This window comes from Microcaecilia unicolor, chromosome 5, assembly GCF_901765095.1.
Source record: "Microcaecilia unicolor chromosome 5, aMicUni1.1, whole genome shotgun sequence".
NCBI lineage: Eukaryota > Metazoa > Chordata > Amphibia > Gymnophiona > Siphonopidae > Microcaecilia > Microcaecilia unicolor.
Genome location: NC_044035.1, coordinates 28,090,022 through 28,113,374, shown reverse-complemented (window position 1 = coordinate 28,113,374; position 23,353 = coordinate 28,090,022). Strand labels below are relative to the sequence as shown.

Below are 23,353 nucleotides of genomic sequence, written 5' to 3'. Positions count from 1 at the left end.
ATGCTGTTTTGCAGTTTGCAAGTTAATCTTGTAATGTTAAAATAAATATCAATAAAATAAAAAAAAAACCCAAAACAGATGAATAATAAATAAACTGAGTGCCCTCAGTACGGGCCTTAAAGTGACTGACTGGGTTAGGAACTGGTTGAGTAGAAGGCAACAGAGGATAGTGGTAAATGGAGCTCATTCTGAGGAAAACGATGTTACCAGTAGCGTGCCGCGAGGTTCGGTTCTTGGGTTGTTTTTTTCAAACATTTTTGTAAACGACATTGCTGAAGGGCTGCTTGATAAGGTTTGCCTCTTTGCAAAGGATACCAAAAATTTGCAATAGGGTTGACACCCCTGATGTTGTGGATAGGATGAGGAAGGACTTAGCAAAACTAGAGGAATGGTCTGGAATTTGGCAGCTTGCATTTCGACTGGAAACCACCAAGGGAACAGTACAGTTTAAAGGGTGAAGAACTTTTGTGCATGTAAGAGGAGCGGAACTTGGGTTTGATCATATGTGATGATCTTAAGGTGGCCAAATAGGTAGAAAAGGTGACAGCAAAAGCTAGAAGGATGCTTGGGTGTATAGGGAGAGGAATGAACTGTAGGAAAAAGGAGGTGATGATGCCCCTGTATAAGAGTCTGGTGAGACCTCATTTAGAATATTGTGTACAATTCTGGAGACCACACTTTCAAAAAGGTATAAACAGGATGGAGTCAGTCCAGAGGGCAGCTACTAAAATGGTCAGTTGGTCTTTGTCATAAAGCGCATGGGGCAGTCTGCCTCCCTTAGTAACGCAGTAACATAGTAAATGACAGCAGATAAAGACCTGTACGGTCCATCCAGTCTGCCCAACAAGATAAACTAATTTTACATGGTATGTGATACTTTATACCCGAGTTTATGGGAGATTAGACCGTTAACCATCCCTTCAGTGCAGTAGACAGGACTCAGCCTCTGTGAAACATCTCAGAGACAGTCTGCAGACTTAATTCTTCCATAATTCACAAGCTCCTAACCTTAGCATTCTAGACCCTTCATCATGGTACCTCTTTGTGCTTGGCATGTTTTATCACTCCGTATAGACCTTCTCGGACATTCTGTTCTTCTTTGGGTCATCAGCTCTCCACACCCCCTTTATATCTAACAATGCTCAAATCCACAGGCCATTCAGCCTTTTTTGCGGTCACCACTTTCCACTAGAATTCTTTGCCTTTGAATATCCGTGGTGAGTTGTCCTATCCCCATTTTTGGACTCTTGTAAATTTGTTTCTTTTCTCCCAGGCATTCACGGACTGAGCAGGTTCCTGGGTCAGGACCTACCTTGAAACGCTACCTAATTAATAATTTTCTTTTTCTGTCTCTCTCTTTCTACGGTCCTGTTTTTTTGTAGTTCCTTTCCATTTCTGATTGAGAATGTAAATCATTTTGACTGTTTTTTTGAAAGGCGGTATATAAATATTTGAATAAGCATAAAGATCTCAATATATATAGTTTGGAAGAGAGGCGGGAGAGGGGAGATATGATAGGAACATTTAAATACCTACATGGCATAAATGCACAGGAGGCGAGCCTCTTTCAAATGAAAGGAAGTTCTAGAAAAAGGAAGCTTAGGATGAAGGTGAAAGGGGATAGACACAGAAGAAACCTGAGGAAATACTTCTTTATGGAAAGGGCGGTGAATTTGTGGAATGGCATCCCGGTGGAAGTGGTGAGTATGAAAACAGTATCTGAATTCAAGATTGCTTGGGACAAGTACATAGGATCTCAAAGGGAGTAATAAGACATAGATAACACAGATGGGTAGACTGGATAGGCTATCTGGTCTTTATCTGCCTACATTTTTCTATCTTTCATTAAGCACTACTACATTTCAAAGTTCAGTACTTCATTTTTTTATTTAAGATGTTTTAAAAGTCAATTTTACATAACAATATATGAAAATTTGTTTAAAAACACCCATATTAGACCTGCATTGGCAGACATCATACAGGATATGAATATGATACCCCTTATTAGAAAAAACATGAGAGTTTACAAAAATGTATTGTTTTTATCAATGGATATTTAATTACAAGTTAAATACTGTGGTGAGGCCCTGGGCCTCAAGCTCTTCAGGTCAAAACAGATTCTGTCTCCCTTACAGGTTTGTGGGAGATTAGGCTGGTAACTAGCCTTTCAATGCAGCAGAGAGGACTCAGCCTCTATGAAAAGCTCAGAGAAAGTCTGAAGACTTAGTTCTTCCAGCACTGATCTATTTCTAGTACCTATTGCACTCAGGGTGAATTGATTTATAAGATAGCTTAACTTTAGGGCAATCCCCTTGAACGCCTTGCCCTCTGTAATTTTAAAAAAAGACCAATAGACCGGGAACCTCCTGTCTTCTCTTCTTTAAAAGGAACACAGGCTTTATTAGAGTACTGAGATATAGAATTAGGCTCTAGCCACCTTCCAGTCTTATGCAAATAATCTCCCATCTCTCCTTCTAACCAGCTCTGTGGGGGCGGGGGGAATATTTTTCTATTCAAAATTGCTTCTCCGTCAGTTTACAAAACACTGACAAAGTTATTAGAAGGAACTCAGTTAATCAGCCTCCACACCCTGGATAGGACAACACTCAACTTGACCTTGTTGTCCTGTCCTCCACCCCCAGCTGTTAATCTAAGTTCAAAACAAACATCAAAACAAAAAAGTAACAAGAAAGTCAGAAAGGCATCTTAATCCTCTCTTCAAGGTAAGCACCTTGTCCAATTGTCCCTCTGTAGACCTTCCCCCATAGACTTCTAGGCTAGAGATTCTTAAGCCTTGTAACTCTCCCTTATCTCCCTCACCAATTTCACCTTCCTCCAGAGCTAAAGAGATCTTTTTCAAGACCTCTAAACACCAAGCCTCTTCCTGCTTATCAGGTTTCAAACCTCTCAGGGAGCTTGGGTCCTTCTCTTCCCAGTTAGTTTGGTTTAGTCCCTCCTAGCCTCTCCTAATATAGGCATTGCTTCCTGCTGGGGTTGCAGGCTTCCCTGTCCCCACTCCTCTCATTTATTTCCAGCTAGGGCCAGAACTTTCCTAGCTGGCCCCTTCCATTTCTGGGTCTAGAAATCCTGGCTCTTGCCTCGGCTTTCTGGGAGTTGCAATTTCCCTCCCTTTCCTTTTCTTATATGCGAAAAATGACCCCTTTTCTTTTCCTGACAGGTCCCTGTACCTAAACCCGTCAACTTAAAATGGCTAACACTGTTTCCTTTGTGTATTTAATGTTATCCTGGAAACAGGGAGTGAGAGCTCCCCCTGTGGCGACTCCAAGAAAGGACACCACCTGTGCCTGTCACAATACAACCAACACTTTTTTGTTGTATAGCATTGGGTGGAGGTCACAGGAATAGGGTTCACGCTGTTGCACATTGCAACATAGCATGATATGTGATAGTTTGTATTCTGTGCTTACAGAGTATCTGTGATGATGGTGAAACAGCATTGTTTTAAGTGTGCAGATAAATGTGTATAAATACATATAATGTCACACTGTTAAAATTGCTGTAACTAATATGAATATTATTAGCTTAGAAAAAAATAACTTAAAGCAGGTGAATAATGCAGGACTGTCACTGAGCTATTACAGACTCCTTTTGCTAATATTGAATTCATGGTACCAGATTGCCCCCAGCTGGTGCATCAAAAATATTGTTTTTTTAAGGTATTTGTATATAAAGATTAAACTTTCACACAGGCAGGAAACAGGTTCCTGATCTAACTAGAACTCAGTGGGTTTCTTTGGGTCATGCTGTTTTTTTTTTACATGACTATTAACTATCTATGACTATTAACTATCTAGGTCATTTTGCAGGGCATGGTGTGGGTAATAAATACTGAATTAAATTGTCTTCAAAATCTGTTACTCTTATTGGAACCAGGGAGCATTTCTAAGGCATAAAAAAAAATGTGTGCTCGATTGTGTCTGTAAAGTTAAGTTCATGCAGCCTCTACGTGCATAACTGTAGCTGGCCTCAACAATCGTATTCCCAGAGTATGAAAGGGAGGGACAGAAGTTGCTTTTTGAAAATTCCGCCATACACATATAAATTAATACAGAAAATATGTACATACTAAACAGAAGATATAAATGCAAATGCACAAATTCCCTAGGATAATTTTCAGTGAAATTGCTCACATGCTTTCACTTTGAAAATGTGCACAACATACGTGGGTATAGTTTTCCAGTTGAGGAAGGGTTCCTGGAGGAGGAGCGTACGCTTACATATACTTTAAGGTTTCCTAAAGTACGTGCATCAGTGTTCATTGTACAAGAACCCACTCAAAGGGTAGGTTCAGGTGCTTTTTCTACAGCCAGACCTGGTAGTAAAAGGTCCAGTGAAAAACCCCCACCAGCAGGGCCTGGTTGCGAGGAATGACTTGATTCACAGACACTGCTTGAGGAGTGGCCTAGTGGTTAGGGTGGTGGACTCTGGTCCTGAGAAACTGAGTTTGATTCCCACTAGCAACATTCCATGTAGAAGCCTGCGCGGCCACATTGGTGATCTGCAAGGGCCGACTTCTACATGGAATGTTGCTAGTGGAATAGCAACATTCCATGTAGAATCTCAAATAGTAGCAACAGTGGAGGAGTGGCCTAGTGGTTAGGGTGGTGGACTCTGGTCCTGAGGAACTGAGTTTGATTCCCACTTCAGGCACAGGCAGCTCCTTGTGACTCTGGGCAAGTCACTTAACCCTCCATTGCCCCATGTAAGCTGCATTGAGCCTGCAATGAGTGGGAAAGCGCAGGGTACAAATGTAACAAAAATAAAATAGATACTATTGGAGATTCTACATGGAATGTTGCTACTATTGGAGATTCTACATGGAATGTTGCTATTCCACTAGCAACATTCCATGTAGAAGGTTGCGCAGGCTTCTGTTTCTGTGAGTCTGACGTCCTGCACATACGTGCAGGACGTCAGACTCACAGAATCAGAAGCAGAAGCCTGCGCGGCCACATTGGTGATCTGCAAGGGCCGACTTCTAGTGGAATAGCAACATTCCATGTAGAATCTCAAATAGTAGCAACAGTGGAGGAGGAGTGGCCTAGTGGTTAGGGTGGTGGACTTTGGTCCTGGGGAACTGAGTTCGATTTCACAGCACAGGCAGCTCCTTGTGACTGGGCAGGTCACTTAACCCTCCATTGCCCCAGGTACAAATAAATACCTGTATATAATATGTAAGCCACATTGAGCCTGCCATGAGTGGGAAAGTGCGGGGCACAAATACAACAACAACTATACATTTTTTTTGTTTATAGGGATGCCTGTGCCATGGTATCACTGATCCACCCTCCCCTTCTTCCACACCTGCCAGTGTACTATACAGGCATCTGTCTCTGAAGGGGCCACATATTCACTGTCTAACTACCTGAATAGCAAGATGTTCCAAAGAAATCAGGAAAGACCCTGGGGTATCACAGGGGTGGTCCAGGTAGAGGCATGGCCACAGTAGAGAAGCAGCAGCAACTGGCAGGGGTATAAAGACAGCAGCAACCTCATGCCTGCCTCTTGCTGTTGTTAGAGCTACAGCTGAATTTTAATCTCTCTGATACATCTCCGGACATCCTCTCAATTCTAGCATTGGCCTCTTTGTTTGGTCATATTGTTTCTGCTGGAGTGCTATTTTTTTCTGCCACAGTGATAGAAGCTTTTCATTCTGCTGCAGCAGTTGATCAACACAATGAGCCAGTTGGTTCTGATTCCATGAAGCCACACCTTCTGCTTTACTGTTACATCCAGGAATCTCTTCTGCAGACTGACACGTCTATGAAGGGAGACGGCGGAGGCAATATAACAGCATCTCTTACTTCCCTACAGGAAGGCCTTCGTCTTGTCTCACCACCTGTTATTCCATGTCATGGTCCTCCACAGATGGATCATAACTGTTCTCACCAAGCCAAGGGCAAAACTATCATGGAGAGAGCCTAGGGCCTCCCTCTGATAGGGGCCACCTGCTGCCTGACTTAGGACGGAGATACTCACCACTCTCCTCCCCCAACATTTGGCATCTCTCCCCCACTTTCCTCCATTTCTACCCACATTCCAGTTTGCCTGCTTTTCTATCAACCCATTCTCCCTGTGGTCCAGCATCTCTCCTCCACTCCAATCCCCCCTCCTTCCCTTGATCCAGCATCCCTCCTTTTCCATTTCTTGTCTAGTATCTCTCCTTTCTCTATACCCATGGTCCGGCATCTTTCCTCTCTCTTCCTTTCCATTATCCAGACTCTCTCTCTCCCTCCCCTCTGCCCCTGGGTCCAGTATTCTAGCATTTCTCCATTCTCCTCCCCTGCTATCCATGATTCTGCATCTCTCTCTCTTTCTCTCTCTCAACTTCCCTCCCTGTTTCCATGTAGGCAGGGCATGTCAGAGGGAAGGCTCTAGGGTAGGCTGCAAGGAACAGGTGTAAAACACTGTACCTTCCAGCAAACGTTAGCAGTAAAAGGTAGAAGTGAGGGAAGAGGTTGTGAGAAAAGAAGAGATGCCAAAATGTAGGCAAGAGATAGAGGGGAGTGAAGGAAGAGATTCTGGACCTGAGGGCAGAGGGGAGGGACAGAGAGATGCTGAATAACAGAAATGAAGAGAGAGGAAAGATGCTGGAAAATGGGGAGGGAGAAGGGGAAGAGAGAAGAAGAGGTGTTAAACCTGTGTGTGGATGGAAGGAAAGAAGAAATGCTAGACAATGGGAGGGAAGAGAGAGAGAAAGATGTGGACCACTGCCAGTTGAATATTACCCCCATACTTTTTTCTAAGCCCATATCTAGTAGGTCTTCTCTCTGACTGGTGGTCTTGACTACCTAACCTCTCTAACAACTTCACACAGGTTGGAGCCATCATTCATAATGGCATTCATGACCCCTAGCAGCAGTCTCATGGCACTACTGCTAAGAGTCATCCTTCCATGGGGGAGGGGGCAGCATGTTCTTGGAAGAGTCAGAAAGGTGTCAAGGGGTTAGAGTGCTGCATCAAGGAGGGGGGGGGGGGGTGACCCAAGATATAGTTGTACCACTCCAACCAGGTATCATTGTGACAGCACCCTGGGCTGCATTAAATGTTCAGACCCATATCAGAAAATACTGTCAGCCCAAGCATGTAACGCAGTACCCGTGCACTAACTGTATGCCATGTGTGGTAAATGCAGGGCAGATGCAGGACACACCCCCTGGATTTACTATACAAGTTTTGCTTCCAGTGGGTGAGGGATCAATGGCAGGGGGTGTGCTTTTCTTTGGGGGGATTGGGGAATGGATGTCTGAGGGCAAGAGGCACTGAGATTCCATAGGTTGTTGATTTGCTTGGTAAACAAAGGTGTGGAAAAACACCAAGTTTTACTGTTCCCGAGTAACTAATCCCCTTCCCGACCCCAGTCCAAACACCAATTTTCAAAAATCAATTCTCAGTAGCTATGAAGACATTTTGAAATTCTGTTATTTCTGTATTCATAAAAGTGAAAGTTTAAAATGATATTTGAATTGAAATGTCTTGTTTTATCCAGCAAATGTTGGCCATAGCATTCAATATCATAAAACTTTTCCTCCATTAAAATACATTGGTAAAGACAAAGAGCCTGAGAAAACATTTTCCTCTATCATTACAGCTTCATCATGATTAATTTATCCATTGAAGTTCAGCACTTCACTTTTCAGTTGCCTACATATGCACCTCTCTTCATTCCGTGATTCATATCACATATTTAATGTTGCCCATCAGTGTCCTATTTTTCGGTGCCTGAAAGTTTTCACCTTGCCTCCTTTCTTTATTAGTTTTCTGCAACTGTATCATTTTCAAATGTTAAATCTATATATCTATATATATCTATATGTAGCAGAGCCCCAGGACAGGCTTGCAGCAAACAAACATTTTTTTTCCATCTTGGTGTATTCTATAAATATATTACAACATTAAGGTTTTTTTTCCCCCCTCTTTGGAACATGTCAGTTTGAAAAATGCTCCTTTTGCTTACACACCATTGTTTCACGAAATGATGTCAACCCTTCACTGGTCCAAATGTTTTAGTTTTCAAGTTTATTAGTTTCTTGATACACCACCCAGGCAGTTTGCAATATTTCAATAAAACACATTTGTGCAATAAATACAGGGCAGAAATGGGGCACATCCCCTGCATTTACGTTTTGCACTGATCACACATTAGTGCTTTCAGAGGGTGAGGTTCAATGGCAGGGGGAGGTTGGGGAATAGGTGACTGATGACAAGGAGGCTCTGGCCTTTGGAGGAGGGGGTACGATTAATGTCAGGGGGTGCGGGCAGTGGTGTGCTGGAGCCGGCTCGCACCGGCTCGCAAGAGCCGCTTGTTAAATTTTGACAGCTCTTGCGAGCCGGTTGTTGTTGGGGGCGAGCCGGCTCCATTGCGGGAGGTAAGCATGGCAGGAGGGCGCCATCACAGGCCATGCTTACCTCCCCTGCCGCTCCGAAGCATAGCCAACCATGTCCTTCGCCCCCACCCTCCCCTCCCCTCCGTCTTTTTTTAATTACCTCCGTCGAAGCGCGCGCCATTTAAAGTCCTGCTGTGTGCTGGCCGTCTCCAGGCTTCCCCTGCTTGCTTCGGATGATGTTCGTGCCTTAGTCCCGCCTTCATTCTGACGTCATTTCCTTTTTTCATGAAGGCGGGACTAAGGCACGAACATCATCCATTCCAAAGCAAGCAGGGGAAGCCTGGAGACGGCCAGCATGCAGCAGGGCTTTAAATGGTGCGCGCTTCGACGAAGGTAATTAAAAAAAGACAGAGGGGAGGGTGGGGGTAAAGGACATTGTTGGACATGCTTCAGAGTGGCAGGGGAGGGAGGAGAATCGCTGGATGGGTAGAGGGGGCAGGGGAGAAACCTGCTGGGCATGGGTGGGTAGAGGGGGCAGGGGAGAGACTTGCTGAGCATGGGTGGATAGAGGGGGGCAGGGGAGAGACTTGCTGGGCATGGGTGCGTAGAGGGGGGCAGGGGAGAGACTTGCTGAGCATGGGTGGGTAGAGGGGGGCAGGGGAGAGACTTGCTGGGCATGGGTGCGTAGAGGGGGGCAGGGGAGAGACTTGCTGGGCATGGATGGATAGAGGGGGCAGGGGAGAGACTTGCTGAGCATGGGTGGATAGAGGGGGGCAGGGGAGAGACTTGCTGGGCATGGGTGCGTAGAGGGGGGCAGGGGAGAGACTTGCTGAGCATGGGTGGGTAGAGGGGGGCAGGGGAGAGACTTGCTGGGCATGGGTGGGTAGAGGGGGGCAGGGAGAGACTTGCTGGGCATGGATGGATAGAGGGGGCAGGGGAGAGACTTGCTGGGCATGGGTGGGTAGAGGGGGGCAGGGGAGAGACTTGCTGGGCATGGATGAGTAGAGGGGACAGAGGAGAGACTTGCTGGGCATGGGTGGGTAGAGGGGGGCAGGGGAGAGAAGAGAATTGCTGGGTATGGATGGATAGAGAGAGGCAGGGGAGAGAGGGGAGTTTCAGGACATGGATGGAGGGGAGAGCAAGAGAAATTCTGGACATGGATGGAGCGGAGGGAAGGGAGAGAGAAGAAATGCAGGACATGGAGGGAAGATAGAGGAAGGAGATTAGATGAGGGAAAAGGAAGTGAGGAGAGAAACTGCACATGGATGGAGAAAATAGGCAGAAGCTGGATCCACTGTACAGTCAAGTATGCGGAGGACCAGAAATGAAGAAGAAAGGAGGAAAGAAAAGAAATAAATGGAAAGGAAGCCCTGGAAACGGAGTCAAGGGAACAGATAGAGAGCAGCAGAATCAGATACTGGACCAGCATGATCAGAGAAACAAAGTCACCAGACAACAAAGGTAGAAAAAAATAATGTTATTTTCATTATTGTGTTTGGAATATGTCCACTTTGAGAATCAGGTGCTGAATGTTAAAAGTTTATATTTATTTTCTTATTTATGGCATTTTATCCCATATTAAATATGAATTAGATTGGAACCTGGGATTATTTAATTTTTTTTTCCTGGAGAGAGTAATGTGTTGGCCGCCCCCCCTCCCCCCGGGGGTATAGCCAGCTCTGCAATTTTTTTTTTTTTTGGGGGGGGGGGGGGGCGCAGAGGTGGATGGGGGGGGGGGTGCCGAGGTGGACCAGGGAGAGAGCCTGTTGTTAAAAATTTACCAGCACACCACTGGGTGCGGGCACAACTTCAGTCGCCATATGTAGAATCCAGGGGTTAATGCAAAGAGAAGACCTTTACTGTGTATTAAGTACACTTAAAACCCTCTTCTATCTGCACTGGTAAGAAGAGCATGTGGTGCATTACTGCAAGGCACGGTCCATGCCCCTTAACGGTCCCGTAACCTGCCCATTTCTGCTCATTTCCAAGCTATATTCTTGGCAAGTGAATTAGCAGTGTCGTGCCTGTGTGGTAACAGTTACCCGAGCTGTGGACTAATTCCTGCTTTGACTGTTTAAATCACTTTAGTGAAACGTCCCCTTGTTCATATTTGTCATTTATCATTATTCCTAGTACGAATTCTGTTGCTAAATAATATTTCTATCCAAAATGCTTTATACTAGGCGATACACGGTATGCACTTTTCTGTCTAGATGTTTTAAAATAGAAAGTACATTGTATAAAGCAATTCGTAACTGCAGACATATGTGCCTTAATAAATAATGAAGACAGGGAAAGGAAAGCCGTAGCCTTTTGTTCTCGCTGTAACTTTATTTTTATTTATTTATTTATTTATTTTTCCACTTTTTTTCATGTGTAGTAAGCAGAAATGAATAAAACAACAAAAGGGTGAATGAATAAGCAGCTCTGTTTCTTGAGAGAAACAAAGCAGCAGATTTCAGCTACAGAAGCATTGGGCAGGAAGTTTAGTAAAACAAGGAGTCTGGTTTAGCAAGCTGGGCACCGAGATTAGGATGAGAATTTTTTTTAAAAAAAAAGCCAGATCTGCCCACACTATTTACAACATTTACCCCTTTGTACTTGGAGAGGTGAGAAGGGAAAGAAACCTGTTCCCCACATTGCTGCTTTGCTGTGGCTCTTATCTGAATAGGGGTGAACAGGGCCGTCGAGAGGGGGGGGCAGGGGGGGCAAAATTCCCCGGGCCCGGGCCTCCAAGAGGGGCCCGGCGCCGGGGTCAGGCCGCTGGCACTGCAGTCCCCGGTCTCACCTGCCTGCCTCCTCGGCTCCAGGCCCCCGGCATTCGAAGCGGCAGTCACAGATCGCCTCCCTTCGGGCCTTCCCGCCCTGTGTCCCACCTTCGCGGAAACCGGAAGTTACATCAGACGAGGGCGGGACACAGGGAGGGAAGGCCAGAAGAGAGGCGATCTGCGACTGCCGCTTTGAATGCAGGGGGCCCGAAGCCGTGGAGGCAGGCAGGTGAGACCGTGGACTGCGGCAGCGGGGGGAGCGACGGGGAGTGGCAGCGGTGGGGGGCCGAGGCGGGGCGACCTTGCCCCAGGCCCGGCCTAGTCTCTCGGCTGCCCTGGGGGTGAAGTGGATGTGCAGAATATTTAGACCTTGCACATTATTTATTTACTTGGGGGTGCTGAAAAATGCGGTAGCGTAGGCGTGGGTTGATCCATTTTTGGGTCTGAGACCTTAGTGCAAGCCATTGAGCCTAGCGGTAAAGCCTTACGCAGTAACCACTCGGTAATGACCTACGCGCGTCAAATGCCACTCGATGGGGTGTCCGATACGTGCGTCCAAAACTATTTTTCAGATGCGCGTATCAGACATGCCAAAAATGAAATTACCACAAGAGCCATGCGATAGGCGGGCGGTAACTCCATTTTGGCGCATGTTGGGAGCGCGTAGATGCTTACGCGGCTTAGTAAAACGGCCTCTTATTTATTCACTACCTTTTTTGAAGGAATTCACTTAGGGGCCTTTTTACTAAAGGGTTTCCGCGCAGCAACCCCGAACTACTGCCGGCCCAACGCAGCCGCCGGCAGTAGTTCCACCTCAAGCGTGCGCCATTTCCAGCGCTACGGAATTTTTTTCCATAAGTATTAGCACGGCGCTAACCTGGTGGTAACTGGACAGCGCCATGCACTGCCTGGTTACCGTGGGAACCTTTACCGCCACCCAAGTGCCCCCCCCCCTGCATGGCCATGTGGTAGGAATTTTACTGCATGGCCATGTTGATTTTCGGCCTTTTTTACCCACTGAGGTAAAAAGGGCCCGGGTGTGGGGCAAAAACAGCCGCCACCACTCTCACAGGGCCCTTTTTACTGCACCTTGGTAACAGGGCCCCTTAAAGCAATGTACATTGACTTCAGGCTGAAACTCTCAGCTCCTCTGTTCTTTCCGGTACACATTCTTATGTATACGGGGAGAGTCTTCCTCCCTTAACAACCTTAAGATATGGATCGAGATATTTTAACCATGAAATCCCAAGAGCACATTCACAAGTCAACTCAGGGGATTGTTTTAAAAAGAAAAGAAAGAAAGAGCCCAATATTCAAAAGGGCTTAATCGGACAGGACAGGTTTCCTAACCAGCTAAACCCCACTAAGCTGGCACCATTCTGAATATTGGCCAGTGTCCAGTTAAATTCCAGGTGAAAGCACTTACTTGGATATTCAGTACCAGAGCCTGGACATTCAATGCTGGTCTAATTCAGTCCCTGGCTATCAGCAACTTAGAACCGCTGATTGCCATGGGCCGAATATCGGGCCCAGAAATCTTAGACATGCTTCAAATGGCTCCTTGTAATAATATCCCTCCATGAGGGTATACAATTCATTCCTACTTGAGCTCTTTCAGTTATATATTTGGCTTTGTTCAGTTTTTGTATTTATTGTTCTTTTACTCAACCCCATGTTTCACCCTTGGTCTCGCTACCTGAAAAATGGTAGAACCAACACTGTTAAGCAACTGTTTCATTCCCTTCAGTCAAGTTGGTAGGTGAAAAAGCAGACAGTGGGATGAACACAGTTTTCATTGTCCACCCCTCTACCTATCCTTCAACCTCCAACCTCTATGCTTCTCCACCCCTCATTGCACCACCCTTCCATGGACTCCTCCACTATCTCTCCATCTTCACCCTTCCCTCATTCATGTCCGTTTTAGCATTTCTGGTTTCTTCATTGCAGTAGGGTAATCACTATAACTACATATGAACCATCACTAGTCAAAGTTATTTTGTCACTGGACAGAGGTGTTCAGCAACCCAAACCTCACCCAGATTTCCGCAAAACGTTGTACCTCCAGCATTTACCTCTAGGAATCTACACTGGTAGAATACAGCCCAACAGTAAAATTGCATTTCATATCCACTATGCTTGGAAGGACTGACAGTAAAATTGTGTTTGTTTCCTCCTGAGGCAGTAACGAAACAGGAGATCCCATTGTCAGGGATTTGGTTGATGTTCATGGCTCCAGGATACAGTTGAAATCAATGACTCTCCGGTGTTGGAATGTTCACAAATTGTCACGTCGATGAAAGAAGCTAAGTGATCATTTTGCTGATACTTGGATACCATTTACATTTCTTTATATTATAAGTGACATTTAAGAGTAATATTTCAGTCCATTTTCAGGCACACATACTGTTATAACCTGTGACTTCACGTTTGTGGAATTTGGTGAAAACTTTGGTGACTTCTACACCCTCCTTTTTTTTTTTTTTTTTTCTACATAGTTTTTTCTCCGATAGGGAGTTTTTGACACTGTGGTGGGTTTCGATTGGGGTAGAAGAGCCTATGATGATAAGTTTGTTAAGGGGTTAGCCATCTATGTAGGCACCCTAAACTGGTGAGACTCCATTTGTTTAAATATATAATTTCAAATTCTTTAAGAATGTATCTGCAATCCTGAAGTCCAGGGTTTATACCGATTATAAAAGAGCTTTTTTGAGTGAAATTTCATATCACAAACCATTTCTTTATGAAAATACAAATTAGAAGCAGAAAGATACAGGTCGCCACTTTCATCTACAGCTCCTTCGCCCCATCTAGTGTACAGACTCCTAACTGCATGAGAACATTATCTGCAGATAAACTTCTGTTTCACCTCTTTATCATCAACAGATAACGTTCAGAATACACCAGCATATTCCAGTACCTTTGTAAAGAGGCGTAGAAAGCCTCGTTACAGTTTTTTTCCCTTTGTTTTTAACAAAGTAGTGTTCAATTTAAGTTGAAACGTGTTAGCACCCCTCAAGATAGTTGCTCAAGGCAACAGACTCAATTACAATGAACAAGCGTGCTACTGCACCTATGCACTGAATGCGTTTAGTTTTAATAGCCAATGTCATGGAGTCAACCACAGACAGGTTTTGAAGGCAAATAGCTTACCAGGACGCAGTGAACCGTATTCCCTCTCAGATCGGTCTCAGGGGCTTGCAACAAATGCCAGTCTCTGCCTTTATTGTATGTGATAAAAGTCTTCACTTGATTATCAATCTTCTTGTTAGCCAAGAACATTCCCTTTATGCCTGCTACCTAGGAGAAATCGACAAAGCTTAAAAAATATATCTGTTGGAGAGAGACTTTCTCTGTGTATTCAACTGTGTGAAACTCAAACATGGCAAGAGAGAAATGGTGACCTCTGATGAAACAAATCTCTCTCTGAGAGAGAGACAGACAGACAGACAGAGACATCTGGACTGGTATTTTAGAAAACACGTACAAATCCAGTTCTTCCAACATTTGTTTAACAGGATCTGCTGATACACTGTACAGCTTGTTTTAAAATAAACAGAGAAATGGATGCTTATGATCTCATCACACGCAGCAGGGGCGTCCATTTCAGAACCATTTTTTAAAAACATAAATGCCTAAAATATCAGCAGATCAAAATGGGAATATAGATGTTTGTGCTGGAACATAAATGTTTAATGTTCCCAAAGATTTCACAAAGCCTGATATCCCTAGTCAATTTTACTTTTTTTTTCTTTTTTTTTTTTTTTGGGGGGGGGGGGAATCAACCACTGACTTCCCCTAATCCCTCCAGTGGAGCACTGGTCAGTAGAAGTGCTTTTCTGAACCCTAGATATCCCAGTTAGAACATGTAAATTCTGATATTTATCCTGATGTGAACTGCCCTTTGGAAATTAGTAATTTCCGGAGCAGGTGGGGGGAAGAGGGGGTGGTGATTGGGAGGAGAGGATAGGGGAGGGCAGACTTGTACGGTCTGTACCAGAGCCGGTGATGGGAGGCAGGACTGGTGGTTGGGAGGCGGGAAATACTGCTGGGCAGACTTATACGGTCTGTACCAGAGCCGGTGATGGGAGGCGGGACTGGTGGTTGGGAGGCGGGAAATACTGCTGGGCAGACTTATACGGTCTGTACCAGAGCCGGTGATGGGAGGCGGGACTGGTGGTTGGGAGGCGGGAAATACTGCTGGGCAGACTTATACGGTCTGTACCAGAGCCGGTGATGGGAGGCGGGACTGGTGGTTGGGAGGCGGGAAATACTGCTGGGCAGACTTATACGGTCTGTACCAGAGCCGGTGATGGGAGGGGGGACTGGTGGTTGGGAGGCGGGAAATACTGCTGGGCAGACTTATACGGTCTGTGCCCTGAAAAGGACAGGTACAAATTCAAGGTAAGGTATACACATATGAGTTTGTCTTGGGCAGACTGGATGGACCATGCAGGTCTTTTCCTGCCGTCATCTACTATGTTACTATGTTACTATGTAATACATTTTCATGTCTCTAGCCCACCGTAGCCTCACCCAAAACCCACACAGACAATGCCTTTTAGTCATATACACGTTTTTCACACGTATATTCTGGATTTTTAAGATTAAGATGTTCATGTAATGTAAATGTTAACCCCTTAATGTATGGTGCCTCCAGGACTAGGTTGGGGAACCAGTGGAGAAGCCACTTTTCCTTCCGACCTCAAAGTAAGCAAAGTACTTCTTATCAATTCAGCCTGGACTTCACAGATTAAGACATGCTCAGAGGAACGTAAGAAACCAGTACAGTCTTACCTAGTCCTAGGGCTAAACAGTTATTACATTCTATTTTAAATGCAATATTTAATTGAGTTCATTAAATCCAGGGGTGCATAGCTGGTTCTGTGATTCAGCCCTGAGGAAGGAGGCTTTGGCCTCTGAAAGCTGATCAAAAATGGAACTAGTCTTTTGAAATTTAATTCCTATTTATTAACCTTTAATCCACACTAATATGGTACTCTTTTATCCCTATAGTTTGAAATTCCACATTCAATACTAAGGGATTTCTGGAGGAAAGGGAATGCTCTGGGCTGTTGTTTTTTTTTTTTTTTTTTGACTGATTTAATAGGAGAGCATATACACCCTCTCAGCGAGTCTTGTCAGAGCATTTAATCCAGGGCGTCTTTATTTTAATTTATTCTTCTAAATTCGCTGGCTTTATTGCCAAGGCCCTGCTGGCCCCCTCCATCCGCAGCTATTTAATTAAGGTATAGATTTTCCTCCTCTCCATTCCCCCTTGAGCATTCGTCATTCACAACAGTCTTATTGAGAGATGTGGGCTAGCTGGCCTTCAAACCCCCTTCAAGACGGAACAATCTAGTGCGAAGGAGCATTTCTGGGAGTATTAGTGTCAGCCTGTATTCCGTCTCGTAATCGGCCTCACCCTGGCTACTGATCCCATCAAATCAGCTTCAAATCTGCCTTCTCTATAGTAGGGGAGAAGCACGGTGCCTTTTCTTGATTACATCAGATGTTGTAACAGCAGGGTTTAGGGATCCCTCCTCACAGCAGCCGCATTGTAACAAAAGCTGCAGCGGGCAGGACCACTGTTTAAATATTTTATCATCTTACTTTTGAGACTATCACAGAATGCAGGAGTCCAGATCAAACAGAGGGAGTTTCCAGGCTATCCAAATCCTTTTTTGTTACAAACTTTGCTATGGCAACCTGAAATCACATCTCTTCAAATCGACCTTAATGCAGTGTTTTTATTAACAAGTCAACTGTCTCCTAGGCATTTTTTTTTTATCAAGTTGCATTAGGGCTCTAAGGGGTATGTTCACTAAGGTGCATTAGCGTTTTTAACGCGCCTGTACATTTAAGGCACGTTAAACACTAACGCGTCTATACATTTCTATGGGAACGTTAGCATTTAACGGCATAAGTTGCATTATTTGCCCCTTAACATGACTTGAAGGGCACTAACGCAATTTGTCTTGCACTAACACAGTGATATTTAAGTCACTGCAGGTTACATGATAATGAGATGCAAAACATGCAAATTCGTGTAAAGCAGCTCATTTCTTTATAAATTCCGTTTCAAAACTTGCAGTGAACACTGGGTGCACATCCCAAGTTGTGTTATGATCATAGCATTACAGTAAAATAGCTGGGGTTATTGTACTGCTTGGGAGCATCAGGCCACCAAGCTACGGCACGATGCCCCAACCATGAGTTCTAGGCCAGCCCCCCCCCTCCCAATCCAAAGTCCATCCTCAATCAAATCCCCTGCCTCCAAAGGATCCCCTTGCCTCTCACCATTGTGTCAATATCTAGAATCTCTGGTGGTCTAGGGGTTCCCCAGGCAGAAATGATCCCGTTTTTTTCTACCCTTCTGGTGCCACCTGTCAAAATGAAGCCCCTAGCTAGGGGTCATGTTTCCGGTATGAGTTATGTACAAGTAGGGCGGGACCAGAGCTGAACGAGGGAAAGGAAGTCTCCCGAAGCGCCGCCCAGCAGCTTGCACACTTTTCACTGCTGCTGCTACCTGCTGGCCGCTGCCTGTAACCCGACGTCGACGACGAGGTAACTTTTAACATTCAGAGGGCGGAGGGACTGGAGCTTGGGCAGTCGGGGCGGGGCGACTTCAGGCGCACCGCGCAGGGCCCCCTTGAGCGCAAGGCCCTATGTGGTCGCCTCAGTCGCCTCACCCTAAGACCAGCCCTGTGTGTAGAAGAGTTTTGCCATAAGCTCAGCTCGTGCACACATGCCAGGCAAGCCGGAAAATGAAACACACATTAGTGTCTCTTTTCTGCACCTTTAAATATAAGCTTTTCAATTTGTTTTTAATTTGTAAGGCTTATATTTAAGAGCAGGGAACAGATGCCAATGTGTGCTTTCACTTTTAGGTTTGCTCGGAATCGCAAATACTTATTTCTTAGTACCGGTGCTTCCAGGCTTGTATGGACTTTCACTTCCAAAAGAAATCAAAACTGGCAGATTTTAAAGAAAGAATTGTGAGAAATCCTCTCTTCAAACACCCTAATGCCTACTTTGAGCTGGTTTTTCAACTGTAAGTGTGGCTTTGTTTTGTGAGCTGTCCTCTGAGCTTTGGAAAGGGAATAGGAAATGACCTCATTAACATCCATTTGACTATAGTTGCATGCCATTTGCTCTAACCTTTGGTGTGCACATCGTCTCCTGCGCTAGAGTCTTCTGAGCATTCTGTGCTAATTATTGATGACGCTAATTGCCTCTAGAGCCAGCCAGAGGCGTAACTAGGTGAAGTGCAATGGGAGCAGCCGCTTCCCCAAACAGATTTTGAACAAAATGGCGCCTTTGCAGATCAGTCCTTCAGCTTCACGCTGCTGCCCTGACATCAAACCTGGATATGCTTCTGGTGCCGGTGAGTGAAAACCCTACTGAGCTTTAATAAATAGGCCCCAAGATGTGTTATTTGTTCAATCCTTTCAGTGATCTTTAAAATGTGTACAAAGTCATTTAGATCAGATAAAATACCTGGAATTAGCTTGAAAGATTGTCAGAATGTGATCTCCGAGGTCTGAAGGGATTAAGCTATTCATGATTCTCCATGTACACCTCTAGTTAACGGTGTTCTAATGATTTTTAGAGCTAATCACATGCCCAATTACAGTAGACACTACAAAAAAACATTCTTGTACTTCACGGAAACAGGCAAAATATAGCACCCTGCAGTTTGCACTTGTGATATACCTCATAAAGGTCAATCATAATATTTCCTTCTGGCCCGATGCTGCTTTTCACATTCTCCAAGGCCAATGTGTAAAGGACACCTCGAGTGTCAGATATGTAAAGGTTGTACGTTTCATTCTGGTTCCATTCTTGAATGGCGACAAATACTTGGTTTTCATCTGTACTGATAACATGCATGTCCTGCAGAAGAATGCAAAGAAAATAATTTAATTATATGTATTCAGAGAGTCACAAGCCTTCTGCCTACCTATACAGGGCAATTTTCAATAGTTTGTTGCGCCTTAAAATAATTCATCTCTGCAATCATTCTTTACAATCTGATATTCTGAAATGTGCACCGACAAGTCAACCGCATTCAAGAGAGAACCTGCCAGGACCTGCCCACCAGACAATGCAATATCCTCTTGTACCGAGGATGTGTCTCCAGGAGCTTCTGCCCAGGAGGGAAGGGTTAGAGTAGGTGGTGATTCGATTTTTAGGCATGTATATAGCTGGGTGGCTGGTGGATGTGAAGATCACCTGGTCACTTGCCTGCCTGGTGCAAAGGTGATGGACCTCATGCATCACCTAGACAGGATTCTAGATAGTGCTGGGGAGGAGCTAGCTGTCTTGGTACATGTGAGTACCAACGACATAGGAAAATGTGGGAGGGTGGTTCTGAAAGAGGGAAACCAAGGAGTAGGGTAAATTGGCTCTTCCAAAAGACCGAGGGAGACGATAGTTCAAAAAGGTGATCTTTATTGGAACAACTCAAAAGACTTGACACAGCTGCTGTGTTTCAGCACAAAATGCCTGCCTCAAGAGCCTATGAAAACATATACAACACTAGTATAAACATATATATCATTAAAAACTAAAAACATATATGTTTATACTAGTGTTGTATATGTTTTTGTAGACTCCTGAGGCAGGTGTTTTGACGCCGAAACACAGCAGCTGTGTCAACTCCTTTGAGTTGTTCTACTAAAGATCGCCTTTTTGAGCTATCTTCAGTATTGTGGAAGAGCCAATTTACCCTACCCCTTGGTTTCCCTCTTCCTGACGTACATAGGGACTGATCGTTGCTCCACTTTGTGAGGGAGTTTCTGAAAGCCAACTTTAGGTTCTTAGGTAGAAAGCTGAAATCCAGATCCTCCAGGATAGCATGTTCGGAAATGATCCACATTCCATGCAGAGGACCAAAGACGCATGGGTTCTGCATAGTGCAGGGATGAGGGATTTAGATTTGTTAGGAACTGGGCAACATTCTGGGAAAGGAGGAGCCTATTACGAAAAGACAGATTCCACCTTATCTGGGATGGAACCAGGCTGCTGCCACTAACATTTAAAAAGGAGACAGAGCAGCTTTTAAACTAAAATGGACAGCAAAGCTGAAAGTCACCCAGGAGTGTATGGTTTGGTGCGGAATATCCTTGAAGGATACTATTGAAACAGGACATTTAGGAAATCCCAATACAGAGGTTTCAAGAATAATGAAAGCCAGGTGTGTTTAAGGGGAGAGCAGAGGAAGAGATACAAATTATCCCTGTCAACTTCTAAGCAGCTTGAAGATGCAAGTTAAAAACAGAATTTGAAGCATCTGTATACAAATCTAGAAGCCTAAAAAATGAGATGGAAGAGTTAGAGTGTATAGCACTAAATGATAAGGTAGATATAATAGGCATCTCAGAGACCTGGTGGAAGGAGGACAATCAAAGGGACACTGTGTTAACAGGGTACATATTATATTGCAATGATAGAGTGGATCAAATTGGAGGAGGGTGCACTATATGTTAAAGAGGGAATTGAGTCAAACAAAATAAACATTCTACATGAAACAGACAGCAGTGTGGAATCCTTATAGATAGAAATTCCACTTATGAAGGGAAGGAGTATTCTTGTAGTGCTGTACTACCGTCCATCAGGACAGGACAAACAGACAGGAAAAAAAATGTTTACAGAAATTAAGAAAGCTGGCAAATTGTGAAATAGTATAATAATGGGTGATTTCAATTACCCCAATATTGATTGGATAAATGATACATCTGGGAGTGGTAGGGCGGTAAAATTCCTAGACATAATAAATTACTGCTTCTTGGAGCAACTGGTCCAGAAACCAACAAGAGGGGGAGCTATTTTATATCTAGTCCTTAGTGGAATGCAGGGCATAGTATGAGAGTTAATGGTGTTGGATCTGCTGGTAAACAGTGATCATAACATGATCAAGATTGAGCTAATATCTGGAATGAAGTCAGCATGAATTAATGAGACAAAGCCAACATGGATTTATTGAAGGGAAATCTTGCTCACCAATCTACTACTACTTATCATTTCTATAGCACTACAAGGCATATGCAGCGCTGCATACCATACTATTACATTTCTTTGAAGGGGTGAACAAACATGTGGATAAAGGTGAGCTTTGATATTGTGTATCTGGATTTTCAAAAGGCATTTGATAAAGTATCTCATGAAAGACTCCAGAGGAAATTGGAGAGTCATGGGATAGGAGGTAGTGTTCTATTGTGGATTAAAAACTGGTTAAAAGATAGAAAACACACAGTAGGCTTAAATGGTCAGTATTCTCAGTGGAGAAGGGTAGATAGTGGGGATCCCCAGGGGTCTGTGTTGGGACCTTTGCTTTTTAACATATTTATAAATAATGTAGTGATGGGAGTAACTAGTGAGCTAATTAAATTTGCTGATAACACAAAGTTATTCAAAGTTGTTAAATCATAAGAATTGTGAAAACTTACAAGAGGATCTTATGAGACTGGGAGACTGGGCAACAATTATTCAAAGTTGTTAAAACATATGTGGACTGTGAAAATCGCAGAGTTACCTCAGGAAATTGGAAGACTGGGCATTCAAATGCAAGATGAAATTTAATGTGGACAAATGCAAAGTGATGCATATCGGGAAGAATAATCCAAATCATAGTTACTTGATGCTAGAGTCCACCTTGGGAGTCAGTACCCAAGAGAAAGATCTAGGCGTCATTGTAGACAATATGCTGGAATCTTCTGCCCAGTGTGCGGTCGCAGCCAAAAAAGCAAACAGGATGCTAGGAATTATTAGGAAAGGGATGGTAAATAAGACCAAGAATATTATAATGCCTCTGTATTGCTCCATGGTAAACCTATCTTGAGTTATTGCTTTCAAAAAAGATATATTGGAATTAGAAAAGGTTCAAAGAACAGCGACCGGAATGATAAAGTGCAAGGAACTCCTCTCATATGAGGGAAGGCTAAATAAGTTAGGGCTCGTCAGTTGTAAAAAAGAAAGATGAGGGGAGATATGCTTAAGGTCTACAAAATCCTGAGTGGTGTAGAATGAGTAAAAGTGAATCGATTTTTTTAATTTTTTAAAGAGTACAAAGAATAGAGGGCACTTAATGAAGTTACATGGAAATACTTTTAGAACAAATAGGAGGAAATAATTTTCACTCAACGAATAGTTAAGCGCTGAACTCATTGCCAGAGGATGTGGTAACAGCAGTTAGCACATCTAGGTTTAAAAAAGGTTTGGACAAGTTCCTGGAGGAAAAGTCCATAGTCTGATATTGAGACAGACATGGGGAAGCTACTACTTGCCCTGGGATTGGTAGCATGAAATGTTTGAAAGGTGCCTGTGACCTGGATTGGCCACTGTTGGAAACAGGATACTGGGCTAGATGGTCCATTGGTCTGAACCAGTATGGCTATTCTTATGTTCTAAAGTGGTTGCCAACATTTAGATATCAGGTATGTGCATAAATGACCAGAACACTGACACATTTGTGCATATGTGTACACATGCATGTGCAAATTCCAATATTCTTGCAGTATGCTTTTCTATTTAAAAAAAAGTGCCTAAATGCAATGGCATGTAGGTAGTTTGAAGGTGGGCGTACACATGGGCGGAGTCTGAATTAAGCATGGATGGGGCACACAACTGCATGAGTAAATGGTAGAAAACTATCATTTATGCTGTTTAGCAATTTAGGAGAGAACATTTACACCAGCTCTACAGTTGATGTAGTTGCTCGTGCCTAAATTATAGGTGTATATTTGACCTCTTATGCTAGTATTTTGAAAATAAATGTACTTACTTTCTATTATTAGGTGCTACATAGGTCATGCATTTGATATACCACCTTTCTGTAATTCAACCAAAGTGGTTTATGTATTACATACAGATACTTTCTCTGTCTTTAGTGGGCTCATAATCCAAGGTTATTTTTTGTACAGCTGCAGTGGGAACTGAGCCCTGTTCCCTTGGTTCCCAACCCATTGTATTAGCTATTAGACTACTCCTCCACTCTAGGTTCCTAATGTGGATGCACTCTTCTAGAACATAGTGGGTACAGGCATTGCAGAAGCCTCAGTTACTTGTATTCTCGTTGTACTTATAGATACTAAAGTTTCATTTCAGTCTCAAATAGGACAGGTTATACAATGTTCCATGTTCAGATTTATTTATTTGTAACATTTGTATCCCACATTTTCCCACCCATTAGCAGGCTCAATGTGGCTTACATAATACCGTCAAGGCGATCGCCAAGTC

At 44.0% G+C, this 23,353-nt stretch overlaps 1 protein-coding gene across 1 annotated transcript in view; it reads right to left on the bottom strand.

The window, feature by feature from the left end:
- SORCS1 (sortilin related VPS10 domain containing receptor 1) overlaps positions 1 to 23,353 on the bottom strand; it is a 588,550-nt gene that overhangs the window by 194,782 nt on the left and 370,415 nt on the right. The window contains exons 9-10 of the mRNA XM_030204718.1: positions 18,830 to 19,009; positions 14,267 to 14,413 (exon numbers count right to left, since the gene is read on the bottom strand). Coding sequence (XP_030060578.1) covers positions 14,267 to 14,413; positions 18,830 to 19,009 — 327 coding nt within the window. The remainder of the gene's footprint in view (positions 1 to 14,266; positions 14,414 to 18,829; positions 19,010 to 23,353) is intronic.